Source organism: Aricia agestis, chromosome 10 (genome assembly GCF_905147365.1).
Source record: "Aricia agestis chromosome 10, ilAriAges1.1, whole genome shotgun sequence".
NCBI classification, from domain to species: domain Eukaryota; kingdom Metazoa; phylum Arthropoda; class Insecta; order Lepidoptera; family Lycaenidae; genus Aricia; species Aricia agestis.
Window position 1 is genome coordinate 5,691,939 of NC_056415.1, and position 16,534 is coordinate 5,708,472.

General features: G+C 34.3%; 3 protein-coding genes across 4 annotated transcripts; all 3 read left to right on the forward strand.

Annotated features, from left to right (window-relative positions):
• The first annotated feature begins 727 nt into the window (after positions 1-727).
• Positions 728-9,005, forward strand: LOC121731406 (traB domain-containing protein-like). Of its 2 annotated transcripts, XM_042120813.1 has the most exons (11): positions 728-840; positions 1,064-1,251; positions 1,864-1,950; positions 3,756-3,901; positions 4,312-4,436; positions 4,839-4,965; positions 5,557-5,696; positions 7,236-7,387; positions 7,666-7,771; positions 8,388-8,510; positions 8,829-9,005. In XM_042120813.1, the coding sequence occupies exons 2-10, from the start codon at positions 1,083-1,085 to the stop codon at positions 8,500-8,502; spliced, it is 1,167 nt and encodes a 388-aa protein (XP_041976747.1). In that variant the 5' UTR covers positions 728-840; positions 1,064-1,082; the 3' UTR covers positions 8,503-8,510; positions 8,829-9,005. The 2 variants fall into 2 exon arrangements, with proteins under 2 accessions (XP_041976747.1, XP_041976748.1); XM_042120814.1 differs by lacking the exons at positions 728-840; positions 1,064-1,251; positions 8,829-9,005 and adding an exon at positions 1,708-1,766 and having other exon boundaries at positions 8,388-8,512.
• Positions 9,006-9,264: 259 nt separating this feature from the next.
• On the forward strand, positions 9,265-13,421 carry LOC121731175 (traB domain-containing protein-like). Its single transcript, XM_042120530.1, has 9 exons — positions 9,265-9,358; positions 9,732-9,910; positions 10,340-10,464; positions 11,049-11,175; positions 11,373-11,515; positions 11,612-11,769; positions 12,867-12,969; positions 13,076-13,194; positions 13,386-13,421. The coding sequence occupies exons 1-8, from the start codon at positions 9,265-9,267 to the stop codon at positions 13,098-13,100; spliced, it is 954 nt and encodes a 317-aa protein (XP_041976464.1). The 3' UTR covers positions 13,101-13,194; positions 13,386-13,421.
• Positions 13,279-16,443, forward strand: LOC121731408 (formylglycine-generating enzyme). The gene is made up of 4 exons (XM_042120816.1): positions 13,279-13,847; positions 14,113-14,284; positions 14,604-14,763; positions 16,103-16,443. The coding sequence occupies exons 1-4, from the start codon at positions 13,337-13,339 to the stop codon at positions 16,241-16,243; spliced, it is 984 nt and encodes a 327-aa protein (XP_041976750.1). The 5' UTR covers positions 13,279-13,336; the 3' UTR covers positions 16,244-16,443.
• Positions 16,444-16,534: the final 91 nt, after the last annotated feature.

The following is a 16,534-nucleotide window of genomic DNA, read 5'->3' on the forward strand; positions in this document are numbered from 1 at the left end:
TATCCAGAGCCGAACGTCTAGACTCCTCCTGTTTGGAAGTCGGTTAAAAATAATTGTAATAAAAATATTATGATAATAAGAATAAAATATAATATACTAGTATAGTGTGTTGTTTACTTTCAACGTTTACTTTCAATGTAAGGGCTGATTTACCAGATAGATTTTACCTGAGTAATAAATAAGTAACTTTATAATGTGTTATGTGTATATTATTTACCCCTATAAGAACCTCATGTCATAACATATCCGACGATTGAAAAATCATTCCAAAAGAAAATGTGTATCTACTTTTCAATCATCACCTTTTTTTGCCAATTAAAATTTATGATACCTAATTTGAAATACAAATCTGTCATAGTTGCATATTATTTATTTCTTATAGAAACTCAGGTAAAATAACTCGAACGGACTATACTATCGATAACAAAATACTAAACTATCGATAGTAAAATATACATCACTAGCACACGCACACATTGACAGATCGAAATTGCTCACGCATTTTCGGGTTGTCAGGTGGTCTTTACGACAATATATATTAAGTCTATGGGCTCTGCAGTTACTGCAAGCTGGAAGTCTGGAACCTGGAGGCTAGAAGAAACCATTTTCAAATTTCGTCGGACGCGTCCGATCATTTGTTTTTAACATAAATTGTACCAAAAGTAAAAAGGAGGAGCAGTCATTGATATGACAGCTATCAAAAAATGTCAATTGCCAGTTGCCACTTGTCAACAATTTTTGATCTATTTTGAAATTTAATGTCAAATGTTTTTTGGAAGAAAAGATAAATTGGATAATTATTATTCATTTAATCAACTAAAAAAGCTGAAATTACAATAGGTATTGTATAATACAACACAATTCTTTGATATCTTACTCATACAATTTTTCTCGTTTACAGCATGCGTATTGAATATGCGTTCAACCTACATTACCACGTATACACATGAACTAAAACTTTTGAACTAAACGACGTCGATAAACTAAAAAGTACTATCTTACTTATTATTTTTAGGTGAGAAATCGCACAAATAGCTCATGGTTATATTGTTCTTTCTTTCAGGAGTTTTTTCGTTTTCGCAATGGAACACAACAGTGAAAGAGAACAACTGCTAATTAAACAACCAATAAAACCTCCGCCAGTCCAGTGCGACTTGGTTAATGAATGTCAAATGTTTCTAAAAGCTGAAGAGGGGGGTGGAGATGCCCACATTGCTACAAGAAGTGGACCAGTTGATAACAATGATGGAGGTAAGCATGTTGTCCAACGTTAATGTCCAATTTCACAATTTAGAATGGTCAAATAAAAAATGTTAGTTAGTGCATATATCCTAAGTATCCATTACAATTTGAATGTTCTAAATGTAAACAAAGCGTAGTATGGATAGATACAATGCTACAAATTTAAATGCTACATTTTAACCACACAATAAAAATGTATAATGAAATACATAGTTTATGTTTGGTTCATATTTACTTTAAAGTGAATTAATATGGAACATATGCTGTGTTTTAACTGCTACTTACACTAATGAGAGCTATAATAGGCCTCAATTAACTAGTGAATTTAGTCTGGTCGGACAATAATAAAAACAGGTGTCTTTTCATTGGTGTTCAAAACCTTGAGTTTTATTAGCTTGGAAGGCCGACTAGAAACTTGTAAGGCTTCTTAGATGGGTATATTTGATTCACTAGTAGAAATTCCTCTTGACTATTGCACCTAGAATATTAAACAATGGCCAAGAAAAGATTTGCCAAACTAAGATGTAAGAAATATTGGAATCATTTAGTTGGAAGAAAAACGGTTGAAATGTTAAGTTTATAATTTTTAGTTATAAAATATAAGTATTTATTAATTTTTAGGTAAGACTAATTCAAACCCAGCTCCAAATACTGTAAGTGAAGTTTCTCCTGATAACACAAAGTCAACTGCAGCTGATAAAAATGAAGGTAAATATTAAAATACTGACTTCGTCCAGATTTTGTTAAGATAATTCATGAAGATATTTTAATTTTAATATGAAAGGTATAAATCCATTTTATACTACGAATAATAAAAACTAAGAAAGAGTAACTCCGTCAAAAAAAGTGCACCAAAAGGCTACAAAATGTGACCCGAATACATGCATATATTTATGCATGTGTTCGGTACACATTTTCGTGTATATATACTCGAGTGACATTCAACCAGGTTGATATGACAATTTTGTCAAACTCATTTTACAATTTGTTTACATAGGTTTGTTTACTTGCTTTTTACGTAGCTTTTTACAATATTTTTGTTGTTAAAATGCCTAAATGCCCTGTGAAATGGTGTAGAAGTCATACAGATACGACTTTTAATACAGGAATAACATTTCATCTGTAAGTGAATTGTTTAAAATTATGCTTAAATTTCTTGTATTTCTGTCGACCCAAAAAATATGGTTTATTTAAGTTGGATGCTAGGGTATTTGCATAAAATTAAGCTGGTCTCTTTGTGTTTGTCTTATTAAATTTATATGTTATTCTAAAAGTGCAATAATCAAAAAATAATATAATGACAAAATTTTTACAAAGTCGCCATGGACAGTGTTATGCAAGATGTAACAATTTAATCATAAACGAAATTTTAGGGTCTGGCTGACATTATACTAAATGCGTTATATTAAGATGATATGGGTATTCTCATATTTCTTGCTACAGATATTTTTACAACAAAACAAAAAAAAAAACATAATGTAATAAATTACGTTCAATCGACAAAAACAAATAAGTATTTCCTTTAATATTGTAAATGAACAAAAATAAAAATCTGCTAACTGTTATTAAAATAATAATATATTAATTGTGAGTTATAAGTACAAAATTTACGTAAGTTTTTAATTTCAATTCTGTAATAATTTAGCACATACCTAGATTTTTGTAATCTGAAAACGTCTTCTCTAGGTGCTCGGACAGTTATATGGCGGCTCTCGACATAGGCGAACGCGTTGGCCAACGCGTCTGCAGACGCGTTGGCCCAATGTGTAGAACGGGCGTTCGCGCGTTGGCCGTAGGTATTTAGACGTTGGCCAACGCGCGAACGCCCGTTCTACACATTGGGCCAACGCGTCTGCAGACGCGTTGGCCAACGCGTTCGCCTATGTCGAGAGCCGCCATAAGATTCGCCCGAGTCATACAAGGTTTGTTCATAATTAATACTTTTTTTTATCTTTATTTAAATAAAGGGCTTTTGCCATACATGGCATGCCAGCCCCAATTATTACATGTACTTATATTATAATTATTATCGATGTCTTAAGTATCAGAGGAAAATGTTTGATTTTAAAATAATAATTATGTGGTTGTTTCTTCGTGATAGTAGATGTGCTTGGTGTATACTGCATAATACTCTCCGCTTTTGACAACTATTTGTTTCATAACTGACAATGACAATAACGGCGCAGGCTGTCGTCCGGCGCGAAATATTAGATACGTTACCTGGGATACGACCTTGGCGAAAATCTAAATTGTCATATTTTAGTGTTCGAAAAGGAGCCAAATTTAAAACGGTTGAAGTATGGGAGTTACGTTTCCTTAGTTTTTATTATTCGTAGATTTTATAACATAATTATCTGCCTGTCTGTATGTTTAATGTTGAAGCTCAAGCCCCTTTACAAAAGAGGCATTTGAATCCCAGGAAAGTTTTATCAAAGTATTGTCAGAAAAATGTATGATTTCCCATTAATAAAAGATTGAACAAATATGTAGTTAGCTAAATTGTGCTATTTTAGACAATGAAAAAGACTTGGATTCTGCAGCAGAAGAGAATGAAGGACTGCCTAGCACTGTAACAATATTAGATGCACCTGATGGTGGAAAGGTGTACTTGGTTGGCACTGCTCATTTTAGTTTGGAATCTCAAGAGGATGTTTCAAAGGTATAGGTAAATCTTATTAATTTTCATATTTCAAGATATTATGGCTTAAGTGTGAAGTAGGATCCCTATTTATTAATTTCATTGCTCATTTCTACTATAAAAAGTAATTTTTTATGGTAATTTGAAATTTTGAATGAAGCTTTGTTGGAATTTCTCTTTGGCTACAAATAATATACTGTTCAGTATATTTGTTGTTTATTACTTCAATCGCAGATTCCAGGAAATGCTTTTGTATTCTATTGTTGTCGCAATCACCAGTGCTCTTATGGGGCTTGAAGAATTACTAGCACTTAGATAAAAAAAAAACATTTTAAATTTGTAACTGAACATACATAAGACTTAATCTTATCCACTTATGATTTGTAGGATTGTGTTCAGACTTGAAAGTTGCAGTTAACTTATTTTTTCAGGTTATAAGGCAAGTGAGGCCTCACATGGTCATGGTTGAGTTGTGTGATCAGAGGACCAATATATTATTGCTAGATGAAGAAATTATATTAAGAGAAGCTAAGAATATTAACATTGCTAAAATAAGGTAATAACACCAGTACTTTTTATTTAGAATAAAAAGTTTTTAATATGCTAATTATTATTATTAAACATTTACGCAAATTATGAAGAGGAAAAGTTTGTTTATTTGCATTGAATAGGCTTCAAAACTATAAGACAATTTGGTATAGAGATTACATTGGTTGGTAATAGTACTATTGATACACTTAAAATGGCAATGTGCTTTATTACTTTATCTAACGCTTTTTTTCATAAATTTCAATTTTGTGCTAGTGGCGTTCATGTGCAAACACCTTAAATCTAGTACTACTTAATGTGTTTGCACATAAACGCCACTAGCAAAAAAAAAAAAAAAACATAAAAACATTGAAATTTTAAGTCTACTACTAATTTGTATGAAATTAATGTATTTGTATGAAATTTTCAGAGCGACAATTGCTCAGAATGGCCTCTTCAATGGTCTCATGTATATTCTGCTGTTGGACATGTCGGCACACATCACAAGGGAACTCGGCATGGCGCCGGGAGGAGAGTTTAGACGCGCCATGGCTGAGGTAACAGACACTAATAGCGTTTTTTCAAAACATTTTGGTATACTATATTCATCTATCTTCCATCTTTCTTTAGTCTAAGTCTATATTCCAATTATTATATATTTATTCTTGTGTCACAGTGTTTGTGCGCGAACTCTTCCAAAACGGCTCAACCGATTTTAATGATTTTTTTTGTTTGTACATTTGTTACGCCTGAGAATAGGTTTTTAATACTAGAAATAATTTATATGGCAAAACAACATTTGCCGAGTCAGCTAGTTTTACTATAATATTGTTCTAACTAGTCAAATCATCCAGCCATCTGTAAGGGCCTCAGCTAGTCCCTAAATGCGTTTAACATAGTTATGACGTCATGATATCGGGTCTTCATATATTTTGACTGGGTTCTACATAATGAATGCAGTATGTACTATCAGAGAAGTTGATTCCTAGGCAGATGACTGACCTAAGTAATTTTTTCGCGTAAAATCAAACATATCCAATCAATCACAGCTAACATTGAATTTACATAAGCCGACCACATGACATGGTCCTCCATCTACCTTGAAATCATCTTCTCTGATAGTACAGCAAGAATATTTTTTCATACAGGCTAAAAGGATACCAAATTGTATAGTGCAGCTCGGTGACCGGTCCATAGACATCACTCTGCAGAGAGCCATTGCGTCTCTCACCTGGGGACAGACTATCAGATTTGTTTGGCATTTACTCACTTCAAACAAAAGTATAAGGTATGTTGAAAGTATGAATAAAATTAAAAATATCAATTTAAAACGGGAAACGGATTTAACTTACGCATATATTACAGACGCCAATTTTTTAAATCCATACTAATATTACACAGGTCAACAAAATCGAAAAAAAATTTGTTGCCTGCAAACTAAGAGCAGTTTCTATAAGACTTTTGTGTGCACGATGCATGTTTCTATGAAGCTTTCTTTCTATCAGCTCAGATTTTTAAGATATTTCATTCCAAAGTTTCAAAAATCTCGCATTTTATCCCATTTCAGAATCACATTGCAGTTGAAAGTATTCATTTTTATCATAGAATTAGAACGTTAGAAAAGTCATTCCATACAATCGTCAGCGCGAAAATGTGTCACCCTCGAAATCAAAGCGAAGCGTAAAATGAGCGAAAGAGAAAGTAGTATATGCTATTGCTGTAAGACAAAAAAGGACGACAATATTTTCTCGATTCGATTAAAGCGTAAAATGAGCGAAAGAGAAAGTAGTATAAGCAACTACTGTAAGACAAAAAAGGACGACAATATTTTCTCTATACACATTTTGCATGCAAAAACATTGCTACAGTTTTGACGGCATACGTCGTATCTAAGTATTTTGATATCGTTGATTTTTATTAGTTTTGTAATATGTATGCCAGAGGGAGACACTTCTTATTGAGAATGTAACTTGTTTCAATGAATTATGACTAATTTCCCCAATGTTATGACAGTTTTCAAAATGCTTTACCTAGCTCATACGACGTGGAGTAACAATTTTTGTATGAAAAAACGGCGGAGTAATCGTTGAACATACAAAAATAATAAAAAAAAAATCTGTATATTTACTAAACATATTTCATCAAAACTCATGAAAATAAATTATTTCAATAGTTGTAAAGCGATTCTGAAATAGACTAAAATTCGAGATTCTTGAAACTTTGGAATTAAATATCTTAAAAACCTGAGATGATGGAAAGAAAATTTCTTATAAACATGTGATCGGGGCACAAAGTTCTTACAGAAACAGCTTTTAGTTTTCAGGCACCAAATTTATTGTTGACCTGTGTTATGAATGCGTAAGTTTTTGTCTGTCTATTATCTTAAGCCTCCAGAACCAATTCATATGCGACTATATTAACATTGAGGAATGTACGGCTCCCTCGCGATAAACTAATTTGTGCGATATATATGAACCAACCATTGTAATAAAAAAAAAAAATACGTGTGATACTCGATGACTGCCTCGGTAAAGCTATTGCATAGCATTCTTTTATCAATTTATGCAATTATAATTCGCATACGTCTTGTCGCACGCAAATGACGCAAAAAAACACCGTACCGAAGTCTGGCAACGTCGCACGGTACGGCGACCATCACACCCCGAGTCACACCGAGTCGAAGCACAGATTACTAAATAGTTACTACGTAAGCTAAATTCTGCCTAACTGAAACGACATTAGATGTTGCATGTTAGTTGTTTTTCGTTACGGAATTTCTTACCCAAGCCCGCGATAAAAGCTTAAAAAATCTTTAAAAAAAATCCAGCGCCGAGGAGGTAGAGCGGTGCAAGCAGAAGAAGATGCTGGAGGACATGCTGGAGGAAATGGCGGGCGAGTTCCCGCCGCTGAAGCGCGTGTTCGTCGTCGAGCGGGACATGTACCTGTGCCACTCGCTGCAGGTCGCCGCGCTGCAGCCGCGTGAGTTAAATTGAAACCATTTTTTTAGTAATTTTAGATCACAATTTTTTATTTAGAAAGTGTTTCTTTTCACTTTTATTATTTTTTTTATTAAAATATTAACTATGTCACTTAATAACGTTATTATCTACGTTATTTACTTAATAACGTTATTAAAAATCTGATGAAGATAGATAAAAACATGGATGATTGAGTTGTCCTATGACACCGCACTGAATCGGTTAATAGACGTAGATCCATATAATATAGTTACTTATTTGGTTATCCCTGTATTGCAGGTCGTGAGCCGTGTCGTATAGTGGGTGTGGTCGGTATTGGCCACGTGGCGGGCATCGTGGAGCACTGGGGCAAGATCACGCCGCAAGATATTGTGCCGCTGCTCAAGTGAGTTTACTTATTATATTATGTGTTGTTATTGTCGTTTTTAAAATGTTGTTTAGGGTCGGCTACACAGAGATTTTTAAGATTGTAGTTAAAAATTGAACTTTATTTACTGCACATTGTAGAATAGGTATTTTTAAAATCACACATTTGCTCACAAGTTACGTGGCGTTTTCAATGCTTTTAAATGTCAGGCAACATACCTCCCTTTTTTTATTAATAGTTGGTACCAGTTGGTGGTAACTGGTACCCACAATTATCGCAACATTCCTGCATCGCGCTATCGAAGTTTTCTAAGTGCGTCGGTATATATTATTATACGACAGCTGAAATGTATCATGTCGGCTCCAGCCTGACCGAGCATACCTAACACCACGCTCGGACGAAGATCTTCCTTTACGGCCTTCACGAATATATATCACAATTTATTAACTTCGTCATTAAAACTACTGCATTAAATTTTACTAGGTACCTCGTCTTTCTTCGTTTACCTCCCATTTCCAAAAAATTAAGAAGGCTGTATGCAGATGTGCGTGTTATTGTTTGTATGTTCAACGATTACTCCGCCTGTACATTCATTTTGTAACATCTATATTCTATATTCTATTATATGTTCTAGGGTTCCTCCCACATCTTTATCAACGCGGGTGCTGCGCGCGTCGCTGCGGGTGGCGTGTGTGGGCTGTGTGCTGTACGCCGGATACAAGCTCATACCGAAACGGTGGCTGCCGTGATGATTGATGTGCGGGTATAGACTTTTATAATGCACTTATGCCACCCCAAGGCGATACAATGTATAGTAAAAATAGAGAAACGAGACACCGGCGGTCATTACCTTACTTGTCTAGGAGCGATGAGAAAAATGCTCGTAATTCTCGTATTCCATTAACTTTTAATAAAATTAAATATTATAAGGCCACAAACTATAATAGGATTCATCGGCTACAACTGTAACAGTTACAGTTTGTTATATGGGGAAGGAAGTAAGAGCTAATTTTTATTTGTACTATTTTCATTCGATTGTTTTAATTCTATAGTAATATTGTAATATTATTTTCAGGTAAAAAAGCAGACTGAGCCTTTTATGTATATTGACTTTCCATTTGAAGATTGTTCTCGTCGAATTTAATAAGTGGTCTAATATAATGTATCTATAGTGATAATAGATCTTACATTAGGCGATAGCATTATGTTGAAATTAAAAATTAAAATTTAATTAAGTTAAATAAAACGGAACGAAAATGAAGTTTTTTTTATTTCATAATATTTTATATAAGTACTAAGTTTTTTTTATTTGTCCACTCTTGTGGCAAAAATATTACTTACTTCCTTAAATATTAGGTAGTAAAAAAAGTCCAAAGTAGTTGACAAATTAATCATGTCATAAAACCTAAAGACCTTATCACATAATTTTAATACAATAAATTAATATATCTAAATTATAACATGATAAGTAGTTTTGAAAGCAAAATTTATTTAAGTCTTATTGTTAAAAGATGAGATTATTTAACTTTAGTCACATCCAATTTTTCTCAAAAAAATTATTAGGCCATCTGAAAATTCACAATCAAGTTGCAAATTACAATTTTAGTAAGTGTTACTTATTTTGTTAATCCTTGATCAAATTATTATAGCATAGTTCTAGTTCCAGTAAACTCAAATATTAATTATTATGATCAGTAGGCCTACTACGAAACCGTTTTGAGATTCAAACAATCGGCTGAGAATGCCGCGTCCTGCTCTAACAATGTCATTTCTCGTTTGTTAGAATAGGACGCAGCATTTTCGTACGATTCTTTGAGTCTCAAAACGGTTTCGTGGTACGGCCCCAGTTGTGAAAAAGACATGCCTGCATAATACATGGTAGATATTGTACAATAGTTTGCCAATTCCCTCTCCAGTTTCAACGACCGAACTTAAGGTTGTGCGCGACCTTTAAGCATTTTTTTTTATTCCAAAACAGATTATGAGGCCACAAATGATCTAGACGGTCCAAATAACAAAGTAATTAATATCCCTTGTGACGACATCAAGTCAAAGTTACCGCCGACAGCAAAACTGTTGCAGTGCGATAATAATGCCACAGTCGCGCTCCTGGGAACGGTGCATTTTAGCAAGAAGTCGATTAATGACGTCTCTGAGGTATTTGAACGAAAATAATTCGTTATTTCATTTTAACGCCTATAGTCCACCGACCACCGACTCTGCGGACTGCGAAAACTCTGCGAAACCAATGCGAAACATCAATAGAGTGAGATGCATTAAAACGCACTGTCGTGTGGCGGATGAGACAGTAAATCGGTTCGCCGCTGTTTCGCAGTTCGCAGCGTCGGTGGACTAGAGGCGTAATAGTTAAATTATTGATAAGTGATAACTAACATATTATATGTATAGCACTGGATATCAAATAATTTCAATGCGTAAAAAGTGTGAGGTAGGTACCTATACGTTTTCCTATTGTATAATATTGTGTAGCAATGCCAATATGAGTTTTTACTGTGCATCTCGAATAAACTAAATATTGTATCATTCGATTATGATTACTGCTGTTATAGTCTTATGCTTTCTTAGGTTGTTAAAATAATGCGCCCAAATGGAATTCTTGTGGAGTTGTGTCACCAAAGGTTAGGCATCCTAGAATTGGACGAACAAAAATTTATTCAAGATGCTAAAAATCTGGATCGCAAGCGACTTAAGTAAGTATCTACTTACTATAGTCCGTCAAGAAAGTGAAGAAATTAAAAAGTGGCAACATCGTAGTGTCATCCCTTTGATTTTTTTTTAAAGATTGATTTGAAATTTGACACTACGATGTTGCCACTTTTTAATTTCTTCACTTTCTTGACAGACTATACTTGCAGCTTTAAACTACTTTTTGGACATTGGTCCATTGCTACTATTGTTGTCTCATTCTACTCGCATACCTACGAATAATATTGCTATCGCGTTCACATTGGTGCATGGTATTGCGCTATAGCAATACAATTATTACAATGAGGAATGTAAAAAAATTTTCGAGAATCGCGACCGTGTTTTAACCATAGACTTAATATATACTGTCGTAGCATTATAGGTTTTAACTAAGTAATAATATTGATTTCATCTCGAGCTTTCGATGTTGTATACTGTTACAATTCCCTTACGAGTACTAATAAAAATATTAACATAGTGAATAACAAAAACAGCTTACCTATGTATAATAGTTATACCAGTACGCTGTGTAATATTCATTATTAGTAAAATTGTAGTTTTTGCAACTATATTTTACTCTTTATTCTAGAGAGGCTGTCAAAGGACACGGTTTTATATCAGGATTCCTCCACACAATGCTTCTAAAGACGTACGCTGAATTAGCAAAGGAATTTAGGGTGGCTCCAGGCGGAGAGTTTCGAAGGGCGTACCATGAGGTACGTAAGGTCTGAACTCTGAGGCCCAATTTTGGGGTGATTTTGTCAAGTTGTTACGTTGAAAAAGCTGTTGAAGTGGCTGGAGTATAGCTTTCAATGGATTCAGTGGTCTATAGACGACAGCGACTTCGTCTGTAAGTAATGACGCAGATATCTTTATAAGGTGATAAAGATGTAATTAATGTTTCTATTTGTAGGTGAAAAAAATTCCTGGATGCAAGTTATTCCTTGGTGATAGACCGATGCGAATAACTATTGATAGGGCATTGAAAACACTCTCGGTGATGGAGTTTATTCAGATCATTTACCACCTGACTACATCAAAGCCCGTGCCTATAAAGTTTGTATATTTTAAGTGGTTCTAGTGACTATATACATTAGACGTAATATTTCTTCAATATTTGTTAGTAAGTAATAATAATTATTCGCATTGTAGTCGGGCTCATCTAGAAAAATATAAGGACACGGACTTTATAAAGGAACAGTTTGAGCAGATTACAAGAGAAGTTCCTGCATTTAAAAAGATATTCAATGTGTTAGTCGATGAACGGGATAAATGTCTTGCGTACTCCATTCAAGAGGCTGTTCGTATGGGTACCTATACCTACCTACCATAACTTAATTTACCTTTGAGAAGACCAGGTATAAATATTATTGAGATATAGCGTTTTCGGCATCTGGAACTGCCCCGGGGCAGGGCAGGCAGGGCAGGCCGAATGGATACGGAAATAGCCGAACAAAACCGATGATCCATGAAAGCACGTAGACTTACATATTGCTTACATAGTACTACAGCTCGACAAGGCTTTAAATGAACGTGGCGAAAAAAGGAACTAACGCTGCCATCATACAAAAATATCATTTTTGACAGTTCTCCTTTACCAGCAGCGCTCCCGCCTACGTTCATATATAAAGCCTTGTCGCACTTTAGTGCAATACTATGGAGGGTAGATGGAGGAGAACTATCTTATATGGAGGATATTTGAAAGAGTGTCCAGCTGTACGCAATAAATAACAGTTGAAAAATTCTCCAAGAGTGGCGCTAGCTGCAGCAAAGGATATGGAATGAATGTAGTCGTTGGTGACAAAATATAAATTGAAGTTAGCTGAATAGCCGAGTCACAGAATTACTGGGTTAATACCAATATATTTTGAAAAATTTAACCTTTTTAGGTTAAATTTTTCAAAATATATTTTGAAAATATATTGGTAATCATTTAGCAGCTTTTATTTCAGCTAATTTTAGCTGAAATAAAAGCTGCTAAATGATTTAAAATTTACCCTGTTGCTACTGTAATTTTTTTTTCGCCACCCTAATTTAACGCATTTCAGCGGACACTTTTTACATAGGTACAGAGATACAGTTCGACAAGGCTTTATTTGAACGTGACGAAAAAAGGAACTAAACTCTTCTATCATAGAAAAACGTCATTTTTGACATGTGTTTGACAGTTCTCCTTTACCAGCAGCGCTCCCGTCAATGTCACCCACATTCAAATAAAGCCTTGTCGAACTGTAAAGCCTTGTCGAACTGTAGTTCTCCTCCATCTACACTCCATAATATGCAATACGTAGTTTATGTTCTTAATTTAAACTTTCGCTGTTATCCTGTCGGCCCACCCTGCCCCGGGGCAGTTCAGATGCCGAAAACGATAATAGCTAAATTTTAACTTTAAAATTATTTCTTGCAGTAAAGGAGCCTCGTATCCTAGCTGTAGTAGGTATGGGGCATGTTAACGGCATTTATAGATATTACGGAAAACTAAAGTACAGTGATATAATGCCTTTGTTAATGTAAGTACGTATCATAATGTTTACAACGGAATAATCTAATAGCGTTTTTCGGAAGTTCCTATTATTTTTAGAAACTTCTGAAAAATATTTTAATTTTTACTTCTAGCAACTCAATTTTTAGGGCTTTATGAAATTCTACTGGCGAAAATCTTCGTTAGAGATGGAAAAAAAATTAATGTCAAATTTGACATACCAATATGTGATGAAATGTCAATGTCAAAAAAAGTAAACAAATTTCTTGTTAGCTTTTCAATAATTCAATGTAATTTTATAGAATTTTTGCTCCAATAAAGATAATTATTACTATAACTTTACAGCAATGTGCTAATAAATTTTGTGATCTTGTACTTTACAACCTTTATAAAAGATGCATTTAAGAATATTCATTTTATTTCTAATTTACATGCCAATAATAGAAAATAAAGAAAATTGTGGCTGCAATGTTGATAGAGGTAAAGCAAAATATATAAAGAATGAAGGTGATATTAACTTAACATCTGAAGAAGGTGAATGTCGCATTGACCTTCCAAGTGATAAAGAAAGTAGGATGGTTTTGGTACCAGAAAATACTTATCAATTTGGTACCGACGATATCGTTCTCGACGCCGACAAGGAGGGTCCAAAGCAGTTGGTGAAAGTGAAAAGTTTTTATTTAGATAAGTATGAAGTTTCGAACATAGATTTTAAAAGTTTCGTTGATGCCACACAATATAAGACTGAAGCAGAAGTATATGGTGACAGTTTTGTGTTTGCACTCTTCCTCAACGACACATTTAAGGAGCAGCTAACTGATTATAGAGTGATGCAGGCACCTTGGTGGTACAAAGTCAATGGTAGTAGCTGGAAAAACCCTTATGGCCCAGATAGTGATTTAGAAGGTAAATAATATACCTACTAAATTTAAACTTGTTCTTTCTTATGTCTTGTAAATATTGTCTTTTTTATCAACTAAAACTAACTTATTCTAGTGAATTTTCTGTACATTAACTCTTATTAATAAAAATATTTTCACAAAGAATAACTACATACTTACACAACGTCTGTTTATCTTTTTCTAGCACATTAGAAAAACTTATACTTTGTGAATATAAGGACTATTAACTAGGTTAATTAATAAATATTTAGTTTTTATTATAACTGCAGGTCTAATGGATCACCCAGTTATTCATGTTTCCTGGAATGATGCAAAGGCATATTGTGCTTGGAGAAACGGTAGATTACCTACGGAAACAGAATGGGAGGCGGCCTGCAGAGGTGGCCATAACAACACCAAGTACCCATGGGGGGATAAATTGTATCCAGAGAAACAACATAGGTAAAGCTTCTTCTTGTTATTTTTTTTCTTATTAGCTATAATATGCAATAGGCACACCAGTTAGCATTAAGCAAGAGGTTGTGGTAACATAATATTACACAATTGAAAAAAATTAAAAACCCTCCATCTATGTGGCAGTAAGCTGGGATGATGACTAAAAATTATTATAAATAAAAAATAAATTCTTTATTATGCCATCTTATATACTTACTTATTTGTTTATTACCTATGGGGTTTGTTAACCTTAATCAAAATTGCAATCTGTGATTATGATTAAATTAAATAGTTAAAGAAAAACTAAGGTGAGAGAATGTTTCAGGGCTAACATTTGGCAAGGAACATTTCCAAATCATAACTCAGCTAAAGACGGGTTCATTGGTACTAGTCCCATAGATATGTTTGCTCCCAATGACTTTGGCTTGTACAACATGGCAGGCAATGTTTGGGAGTGGACAGAAGATTCATGGCAGGGAAGAGATGTGAGTAAAATGTTGATTTTTCGTAATTTTTTTTTATGAAATCAGGTGGCAAACGAGCAAACGGGTCACCTGATGGAAAGCAACTTCCGTCGCCCATGGACACTCGCAGCATCAGAAGAGCTGCAGGTGCGTTGCCGGCCTTTTAAGAGGGAACAGGGTAATAGGGGAGGATAAGGATGGGATGGGAAAGAAATAGGGGAGGGTAGGGAAGTGAACAGGGTAGGGGATTGGGCCTCCGGTAAACTCATTCACTCGGCGAAACACAGCGCAAGCGCTGTTTCACACAGGTTTTCTGTGAGAACGTGGTATTTCTCCGGTCGAGCCGGCCCATTCGTGCCAAAGCATGGCTCTCCCACGTCTATTCTTTCATGTATTGCACTGAGCTCTTGAGAAAAATTTAAGAAATCATTACTTAACCTCAAATTTGACCATAATATGCTGAAATACTATATGCTATACCCTGTGCGTTTTAAGATGCTATGCGTGAGCGTGACACATAATAATTGACAATAGTAGGGAAGTTACCTAAAAAAATTAATCGATAATTTTAAAATATCGAATCACTTCCTAAAGGAATTGCAATCGAAATTATCGATTTCGTACTGACGTTTCATAGTGGCGCCGGCGATTTAAGATGGCCGCCCTTTTTATCGATTTGATTTCGATTCAACAGAGTCAATCTCTATTGACATAAGTTCCTTTTCATGCATCTGACATTTTTCAAATATTTTCTTAACATTAATTTTATACTCCTATTTCACAGTTAATATTTATAATTTTTTATTAATAGGTTAGCATTTAGCAACTTTTATTTTAATTTATTTACAAATATAGGAAACATTTGTTTCTGTAGATGGGATATAATTTATTACATTTTGATTTTTTTTGTTTTCTTGTAAAAAACCGTAGCACGGAATATGAAAACTGTCACCAATATCGTCATAAAACGCACAGACTATAATTCCATTCAAGAAAGGCTTAAGGCTGCGTTTCCACCAGAGACGTGTTGCGAGGAATGTGTTTTTGAGAACAAATAGAATCCCTTCATTCATTGATGTGACCTCGCTCAGCATCGATTCTATTGGATCTTAAGAACACATTCCTCGCAACACATCTCTGGTGGAAACGCAGCCTAATAGCCGCACTCAGATACATTTAATGATGATTAAACTCCAATTTAATGAAGTTTGACAGATAATGTAAGTAGCTGTCAAATGTCAAAATCTTTATTTAATTACAATAATTAACTAATTAATGTTCGTCTCTGAGTACTGCTGTAAGTAAACTAAATCAATCTTTCTAGATTGGCAATGGAGTAATTTTTAAAAATGATTTTCAGCCCAAAGAAAAAGTGAAAAAGGGAGGTTCATACTTATGTCATCGCTCCTACTGCTACCGCTACAGATGCTCAGCGCGCTCTCACAACACTGAAGACAGCTCAGCCGGAAATTTAGGGTTCAGATGTGCGAAATCTACATGAGCAGGTTCTTTTCTCGATTTTTTTTTATATCTTTGTACAAATATTAAGTACTTAACGGCTCTTGGACTATAAAACCTCGCATTTAGATCAATGTTGTATACTCGTTACCGTGTTTAGGTAAGTTTGTAAATTATTCTTAACTACTGTGCAATTTTAGTAAACTTGTTTTGTCTTTTAAAATATTAGTTTTTAGAAATTTTCTTTGTTTTTTTTACTCAACATTACCTTTGTAGCATGAGAAGCTCATCATCATTAATTGCTTTTCTAAAATAATTATTGATATAGTCTAAC